The sequence below is a fragment of the Gavialis gangeticus genome, unplaced genomic scaffold, assembly GCF_001723915.1.
Source record: "Gavialis gangeticus isolate Ggan-Ray unplaced genomic scaffold, GavGan_comp1, whole genome shotgun sequence".
Classification (NCBI taxonomy): domain Eukaryota; kingdom Metazoa; phylum Chordata; order Crocodylia; family Gavialidae; genus Gavialis; species Gavialis gangeticus.
In genome coordinates this window covers 68,875,508-68,884,444 of record NW_017728993.1, presented here as the reverse complement: position 1 = coordinate 68,884,444, position 8,937 = coordinate 68,875,508, and the positions used below count along the sequence as shown (strand labels likewise).

The window sequence follows — 8,937 nt, the reverse complement described above, 5'->3', positions numbered from 1 at the left end:
TCCACAGTCAAAAACCAACTGCCTGGCAGTGGCAGCAGCATTTCTGTTCAGGCAGCATAGGAGTCACGTGACTTCTACCTGATCCCTTCTAAACTCTTCATCCCACAGATGTTAATGCCCCTCTCTTCTCTTTACTGGTCTTGATGTTCCACCAGTTAAGACAGACAGCAGAATTGCACCACACAGGCTTTAGCTGAACCTCCTAAGCAAGCCCCCATTTCACAGCCCTGCCGATTGGTTTTTAACTCATTCCAATGAAGTTACCTTTGTTTTTTGTTCAATGTTAATCAGAATAATACAGCCCTAGACCTTTAAGTATGTGTAAAGCTCCTAGTTTCTTTTTGAACTGGAGAAAAATGTGTTCCTCTATATGTGATGATGCACCTCACCATCTGCCCCCTCCTGTTCCAAATCCTGGATCTGCCCCTGCCTTGAGTCACCGCTTCTCTGGAAATGCCACAGGACCCGGCACACTCCCCTCCTGGCTCCCATCAAGCTTAATGGGGGCATCTGAATTCCCAGGCCTGGGGCTGGCATGTAGGATGCCAGCCTGGTTTATAATAGAGGAGGGGGATATTGACAGACATGGAGACAGAGCTGAGATATTTGGGGTTTGGAATTTAATTGCCTTCAGACTGAAATACGTATACATATAATATAGTATACAGAGGATGGAAGTACATGTATGTGGGGGTATCTATCTCTCTATCTAGAGGGATATAGATATATATATAATGTATATATCACTTCTGTATACTATATTACGTGTATGAGTATTTTAGTTTTTTAATTGGAATTGAACTGACTGAAATACATATATATACTTACACACATATATATACTTATAAACATATATATAAGTATACTTACATATGTATAGCTATACTTATAAAGGTATAAGAAATACATGCACACACATCTATACACACACATACATACATACATATATAGACATATTTCTCTCACTTCTATATACTATATGTATAAGTATTTCAGTCCCAAAGCAATTCAATTCCAAACCCCAAATATGCGTGTGTGTGTGTGTACGTGCGTGTGCGCGCGCGCCGATACGTGTATAGATACACGTACATAAATACATCTCTCAGCGCAGGAGGCAGGCAGCTTGGCTCAGTCCCTCGCCTCTCGGGAGCGTAGCCCACCCCGGGTCGCAGGCGCCCAGCTCAGCCTAGCCCAGCCCAACCCAGCCCAGCGCTCCGTCCCGCCCCCTCCCGTCACTCACGAGTCCCCCAGGAAGTCGTGGAAGCGGATGCGGCCGTATGTGGTGTCCGCCTCGAAATTGGGGGCTTCGTCCCCGAGCAGCAGACCCGGCATGGCTATGGCTCAGGCTGCGGCTGCGGCTGCGGCAGCGACCGGCGCACAGAGTTGCCACGTGAAAGTGCGGGCGCGGCGCGACTGGCGCTGCAGAGGGGCGGGGGCGGGGCCAAGCAGGGCAGGACCCCAGGCAGAAGCGGACTCGAGCTCAGCCCCGCCCCGAGTGCGGGGGGGGTGTGTCACGTGATCCTACACCATCCCGGAAGCAACCGCGGCGCGGGCGGGAGCCGCGACACAGGAGAGGCGGCCGGGGCTGATCGCGCGGTTGCCGCGCGCCGTCGAGCCTGCGCCGCGGCGCGGGAGGGAGCGAGCTCGGGTCCCGTCGCTGGCGCCAGCAATGGCGACCTACGTGAGCGAGCTGGAGGCGGCCAAAAAGAACCTGAGCGAGGCGCTGGGCGAGAACGTGAAGCAGTGAGTGCGCCCCAGCCTCCCCGCTCGGCCCCGGTCTCCGTTGTAGGCCGTGCCTGGGCACTCGGCCCCTTGCCTGGGGCTGCAGACGTGTGCGCCGGCCCTGCTCCTGTCCCGGACTAATGCCATCCCGCCGGGCCTCCGTGTCTACCCCGGGCTCCCGCTAGGCCGGCCCCGCTCCGCCGCCGCCTTCCCTCCCGCCAGCCCTAGCCTGGCAGCGTTACTCGCCGGCGAGGGGCCTAGGCCCGAGTTCTTCAGCTCCCTGCTCCGCCGCGGGGCTGTTGCGTACTGGGTCGATGGTGGAGCCGGGCATACCTGCGGTGCAGTCCTCGCAGCATGGGGTGATGATTATCCCAGCTCCACAAAGAGCTGGCCCCACTGCAGGGGTCGGGCTTAGAAACATGGAGCTGGTTTCCATCCTGCTTCCGTTTGACTGTGCAGCAGGGCCCGTGTATCTCACTGTAAACTGGTCAGTCGAGCAATAAATGTAGACCCGCTACACGTGTGAAATACTTATCGGACAATTACTCGATTTATTGTGCAATAAATATAGCCCTGCCACACAGTAATTATTAACTGGTTAATTGTGCACCAAGTGTAGACTGGCCACAACTGCAAAGTAACAATCATGGGATTAAAAGGACTATGCAGCTGTAAAAAGAGCAGGCCCGATCTAGAGTGAGTGCTTGAAAATGTGTAAGGAGTGTAGAGGTGGTTTTGATGGGGCTTTAATTTGAACATGTAGCAGAGCCCTTAGTTTAAGACTGAAACGAAAAGAAAATTAAAAAAAAGGTAACTTCAGGGAGGGTTGTGGAATAGAAGCCTTGTGACCAGGAGCAGTGAAGAGACAGCAGCATGGCAGAGGAAAGGCTAGATTGATTGGTGCAACATCAAGACAATTAAAAATGCCTGCGGGATGAAGAGTTCAGAAGGGAACCGGTAATCGGGGTGGGCAAGTCAGTGGACTTCATTTCCCAGTAGTCCCTGCCCTGGTGGCTGGGGCCAGTTTCCATGAAGACCCCAGCTGCTGGGGCCCGGGTTTTTGTGGAGACCAGCCCCAACAGCAGCACTGGCAGACAGCAGCAGTGCTAGACTCTTGGGGGGGTGGGGGGGACCTCAGCTGCCACTGCCTGTGCAGGACAGGTAGCAGTGGTGGTGCTGCTTGGAGAGGACGCTATAGGAGGCTACTGGAAATTTTGGGGTGGCTATAGCCCGCCTCTAGTGTCACTCCTGCTGGCAGGGCAGGGAGCTGCTCTGGAGCCCAGCTGGGATCTTGCAGTGGTGACAGCATGGTCTGGAGCCAGGGCAGAGCTGCAATCTGCAGCCTGCATGCTCCGGGCAGCAGTGTGCAGGCAGTGGATCGTGGCTCTGCACTGGCTTTGGACCACACTGTCACCACTGCAAGGAGCTGGGCCAGAGCCATGATCCACTGCCTGTGTGCCCCTGCCCAGATCAGGCAAGCTGCAGATCACGGCTCTGGCCTGGCTTTGGGCCACACTGTCACCGCTGCACGATCCCAGCTGGGCTCCAGAGCAGCTCTGCACCCTGTTGTGAACCCTACCAGGGTTGCTGGGGTTGGTTTCTATGGAAACTCTGGCCTTGCACTATCACAGTGTAGCTGCTGCTGGGGTCTTCATGGAAACAGGCCCCAGCCACACAGGCATGGGCTGCTGGGAAATGGAATTCGTTCATCAGCCGGATCTGCCAAATTGTCCACCCCTAAGGTAGATGATGATAAGTCACGAAGCCAAGCGACTTTCCCAACACTGCCTGACTAGAAATGCTGTAGCCACTGCCAGGCAGTTAGCGTTAACCTTTACACCCAAGAATCAAAGAGGGGGTACATGTGCACCAGTGCAGCCCCCACCCTGGAGCCAACCCAGCAGGCTTTTTTACAGGTTCAATAACATGCTACATGCTTCTGTTTGTATAAGCAGCCTTGCAGGAAATCAAGCAGATCGCACTGGCTTCAGTTCCTCGTCTTCTCGTGCAGCTCCACAGAAAAACATTTTGCATCTTTGCACCTGCTTCCCCATCTGCAAAAGACTGGCAATGGCATTTGTATCCACTGCAAAATGTGTTTTGAGCCCTGTGGAGCTACCTGGTATTTGTAGCAAGCCATAACTTTAGGCCACGCCCCCCCCCCCCAACAGTTGATTATTTTAACTCAAGGGTGTAGAAACAGCGCTAAGGTGTTGCAGTAGTATCAGTGCTGTAATAGCAGTTCTGGCACCAATATAAAGAACTATTGTCACTCCAAAAAAACCCTGCCCATCATTAGGGTAGATTTGATTTAAATCAATTTAAATCACGATTTAAATAACTGGTCAGGGAGCCTCGATTTAAATACCGTTTTCTGCAAAAAGTGCATTCTTGTTGTTTGATATAACCTTAATACATATTACTCACAACTCTGAGATAGGTATAGCTTTCATTTTTGAAAAGTACACTATACATTTTAAAACAGTGATTTATTTTGAGATTGTTTTCAGATTCATTTTGCAGCTACATCAGAAAATTATGATTTGGTTATTTTATTTACCAAAGCTAATTGAAGCAGGTGCTTGTAAGGTCATTGGGAGGTGAACCATCTCCAGTTCACTAGATTAATCATAGATATGGACAGGGGGGATGTTTTTACCTTGCTGCATTAGGAGGACATCAAATGAGCGCTGAGCCGTATGTTGTTGTTAGCTTGGTGCTTTCTTCACTCTTTTTCTAGATTTCTTCTCATCTTTGATTTCTTCTCTGTTTTACAGCCTGGCAAGTCTGCTGCCATAATAGGTTTTCCCTTCTACCATACCATTCCCTCATTAGATCTGAAATCAATGGAGAGGCTATACTCAGAAACTTATTCCTCAAGACTTCTGGAATATTCTGCTCAAAATGTTACTTTTTTGTTTCTACTGCCCCTCCCTCCTTGCATTTATCTCCAGACTGCTCCTTCTTGCTCAGATCTACTCCACCCCTAACAATCCTTTCTCTATTCATTTAACTTCTTGAAACTTTGCACTTTTAGGGAGAGGTAAGGGCTTGACTCCACCACGTACACAAACTTGTAGAGAGAGAAGAGGGCTGAGTGTAGGTAATCAGCTCTGTTATTTCTCATCTCCATATACTGCTAACAAGGATGTTATCTCTGGAGACATAAATCAGTAGAGGCCCCAGTGAGGGGGCATGTGGCTAAGTTTGGTCAGTTTGAGAAATGAAACTAAGCATCACAGAGATGCTTAATGGGATCTTGTAGACTGAGGACTGAATCCCATTGGGTACAGTGGTTTTCTTTAATTTTTACTAATCTATAGAGGAGCCTCTGGAAATCCTGTAAGACTGGGCCCCTAATATAGTCCATGGCCTATTGTGGCCTATTTATGTATCTTTTCTAAAAAGGTCACATGAATATATTCTCTCACAGAGTATATAATTAGAAGTTATAATCTCTACTGCATGAGGATTTCTTTGAGCTTTAACATATCTTGAATTAAAAGTATCTTTATATAGGTTTATTTTTTTAATTAAAAAACTTAAAAATACAATTAAATAACAAATCTGATTTAAATAAAAACAATCCATTTTTTTTTAAATCGTTGATTTTTATCCACCCTACCCATAATTACAGTTACTCTTTGGCTTTTGTCTGGTCCGAGTCTCCAGAAGCTGGTGGGATTTCAGTGTGTGGAAATTTGTGTTATCAAAGGGAAGCGCATCTGATGGAAGCCTGGTAAGGAAGTGTCAATGATTCATATGGCATAATTTAAAAATCTTTAATGATTGGCACTAACCAGACATGGTATAAAACTTGGGCCTCTTGACCCTAGGAGTGGTGCAAAGATTTTTGCCACCCTAGGCAAATGAGATTTTGCCGCCATTCCTTGTAACGTACCTAGGACCTGGCAAGGGCGGGCACCAGACAGAGCTGTGGAGCAGCAGCTTGGCAGCATTTGATATGCCCTGCTCACTTCTCAGTGTACATGCTCAGACTCCAGAGGTGGCCCCCATTGAGCATATGCTAGGTGTATGCATGCTGCTTTTGCTGCCCCTTACAATTTGCCACCCTGTGCCTGTGCTCTGCCTGGTCAGTTATGCTGGCTCTGCTCAAGCCCACCATTACTTCATTGCCTCGCACTTGGAGAAGTCTGGTTCTTGCTGTCCATCTATGAATGCTTCATATTCTGTGCTTCTTCACATCCGATAAAGCTTAGGGCTGTATCTTCTGCCTCTTCAAAACACTAGATGGGAGAAGGCATGCTATCCCATTTCATGCCATAGGCTCTTGATTCCCAAAGGAAAGCGCATCTGTATTTAAAGTTCTTAACTGCTCTGAGTTTCAATTTTGTAGCTGGGGAAAGGGGAGGCCTCCTGGGGAAGGGGCCTGCTCTGTGACTAACAACATGCTTTCCTCTGCTGTGATTAATAATTCTCCTATTGATCCATGCTACTGCTGTGATGGAATGTTGTGGGCAGCAGATAGGAGGAGATCTGTTTGCAGGGTTAGAAGGGGGAGGATGGTAATGGTGCTTTTTGTTAATGTGGAGATGCTCTTAACCATAAGGGCTAAAACCTTACTTTATTAGAATTCTGGAATATTATCTGTGGTTCTCAAAGCACTTTACAAAGGACATACATATCCATAGTCCTGTTCCATGGAAGGGGGAGTTGAGATGTTGAAATGTGAAGTGACTTTTCCAAAGTCTCCCACTGGACCTTTGACAGACAGACATGGAATCCAGGTCTTTCAAAACCTGTGCTAGTGCACTGTGTGCTAAGCCAAACTGCTCCCCATGTGCTCTTATTCTCCATGGACCAGTAGCAGTTTTTCAAATGTCACTGGTTTAACACAGTTCTCCTCCATTTTGTATTAATTTGGTGAGCTGATTTGACTGGGATTGTGCTCCTTTTCCTTGTTACACTACATGTAGAATTAAACTTTGTGTCCTTTGCTGCTGTATCTTAATTCAGGTTGAATGGATAGGGGAGATGTCGTGGTGCACCTGTGGGTACTTGCCACTTCAAGGGCCTGAGCAGGCAGCAGAGCAGCCTGTAGTTGACTACAGAGCCCATCAGGTGGTCATATGACAGCCAGAAGGCTGCCTGATTGGAGGAGGGCTTGGCTGCTTGAGTATAAGAGCAGGCTTAGGGAGCAGGGACAGCAGTTGCAACTGGGGAGCTGAAGGGTGAACATCTCCTGGCTGGCATACTGCTGCTCCCAGAAACATTCTGGGTGTCAACTGTAGGAACTATGAGGAAGGAGGAGGTTCCTAGGGACCCAGTGGGTCCTAAGCTCTGAGTAAGTGGCTGTCGGTCTGGGGCTGAGGAGAGGCCATGTACATCTAGGCCCAGGGGAGAACCACACCAGCCTAGGAAAGAGGCTTAGTGTCTGTAGGCCTAGTGAGGGGCTAAGCAAGCCCCTGATTAGAACTGGCTGTGCCCAAGGCCAGGGACTCAGATGAGCTCAGTGAAGTAGAAGGCTGCTGGATAGAAGATCTCTGGGGCTGTAGGCAAGCCTGGGGGGAGTTGATGGCTTTATGGTGGGGCCTGGGGGGGGGGCCCTGCTGAGTAGGGAGGTTAGCTGCTGCTACAGTGATGCCAGGGAATCCTGATTGGTCATTGCAAGAGGGCCAGGGCCAAAGGGCAAGTAAGCCCACCACAAGGGGCAGGCCAGGGTTGTGGAGAGCTACTGGCACCCCAGCTGGCCTGGAAGCAGGGCTAGAACCTGAAAGAAGCTGAAAGATCCCTTTGCCCAAGGGAGGGGAGGGGAATAGGTGATTAGTACGCTTGCGAGAGTAAGCAGCTATTCGATCCGGCTTCAGATCCAGCCACTTCGGATGCCAGCGATCCAATCTGGAGCTCTGGACCAGGTTCCCGCTTCTATCTGGCCGAAGCGGCTCTGAAGCTTCAGAGCCACCTCGGAGATCTGGCCATAGCATATAATGGGGAATCAATGAAGTATCTATAACTTTGTTGTTTGTTGTCTGATTTGGATGAAACTTGCAGGGGTGGTAGCCTCTGCTGAGAGCATGAAGCATGCCAAGTTTCAAGAAGATTGGTGCATGGGTTTGGGGAACTGCACCCCAAATTCTTGAAAGCAAAACTCACATCACGTGTATGTGTTAAGTCACAGTGGGGTCAAAACTGCAGGGGTGGTGGCCTCTGCTCAGGTCACAAAGCCTGCCAAGTTTCAAGGAGATAAGTGCAGGGGTTTGGGGAGACCTGTACCTCAAGCTGCAGACAAGCAAAACTTGTGACATGGGTGACACTGTGTGTGTTAAGGCACAGCAGGGTGAAAGCTGCAGGGATGGTAGCCCCTGCTGCAGCCGTGAAGCCTGCCAGCTGTCAAGGAGATAGGTGCAGGGCTTCTGGGTTCTGGGGCCCTGCACCTCTAGCTGCTGACAGACAAAACTCGTGACATGGGTGCTTGTGCAACTGACTGTCTCTGTCTTGGGGCAGTTGACTATATTGATTATTTCCTCTCCTTAGTCTGTGGTTTTGTAGTGTTAATGAGCAATGATTAACACCTACAAAACCACAAACTAAGGAGAGGAAATAATACAGACAATCAACTGCCCCAAGACAGACACAGTTGCACAAGCATCCATGTCACGAGTTTTGCCTGTCGGCAGCTTAGAGGTTCAGGGCCCCAGAACCCAGAAGTCCTGCACCTAGCTCCAAACCACTTGGAAAGCCTAACAAGCCAGCACTCTGATCCGGACATGCTGCTTTGGATGCCGAAGCGTCCAAAGCTTCTCTGGATCCAAAGCCTCACCCAGCCCTTGTGGTTAGCTGACCATCACACTGAGATGACGGAGGATGAAGCCCAGCTTTCTGAGGGAGGTATCCTACAAAGGGGCCTGGGAGTGAAGGGCCTAGTGACTGAAGCTGCAACAGAGTACCCAGGAGTGAGTAGCCCAGGGAGAATATCCAGGAGCCCAGTGAGGGGAGGAAAGACCAGAACAGGTAGGCCTGCAGTTGGTTCTGGGGAATGACCTAAAACTACACCCTGCTGGGGTTGGATGGTGTGGTGAGGCTGCCTGTGGCGGGGCAGTCCCTAGGAAAGGCCACACCGATGCGTCCCTAGTGAAAGGTGAGTATGGGGCTATGGAAAGCCTCAGCCGCCACTGCCTTGTGGGTGACCCCGTGGAGGAGAAAGGCTAGGGGAGCCCACCCTGAGTGAAAAGCACCAGGCTGGGGCAACAACGT

General features: G+C 49.9%; 2 protein-coding genes across 2 annotated transcripts in view; one reads left to right on the top strand and one right to left on the bottom strand.

Annotated features, from left to right (window-relative positions):
• Positions 1 to 1,399, bottom strand: part of PRDX6 (peroxiredoxin 6) — a 47,692-nt gene extending 46,293 nt beyond the window's left edge. Inside the window, exon 1 of the mRNA XM_019501952.1 lies at positions 1,241 to 1,399. Coding sequence (XP_019357497.1) covers positions 1,241 to 1,332 — 92 coding nt within the window. The 5' untranslated portion in view covers positions 1,333 to 1,399. The remainder of the gene's footprint in view (positions 1 to 1,240) is intronic.
• A 154-nt stretch (positions 1,400 to 1,553) lies between these two features.
• The window catches only part of TADA1 (transcriptional adaptor 1), a 44,114-nt gene continuing 36,730 nt past the window's right edge, over positions 1,554 to 8,937 (top strand). The window contains exon 1 of the mRNA XM_019501951.1: positions 1,554 to 1,743. Within this exon, the coding sequence (XP_019357496.1) occupies positions 1,670 to 1,743 (74 nt within the window). The 5' untranslated portion in view covers positions 1,554 to 1,669. The remainder of the gene's footprint in view (positions 1,744 to 8,937) is intronic.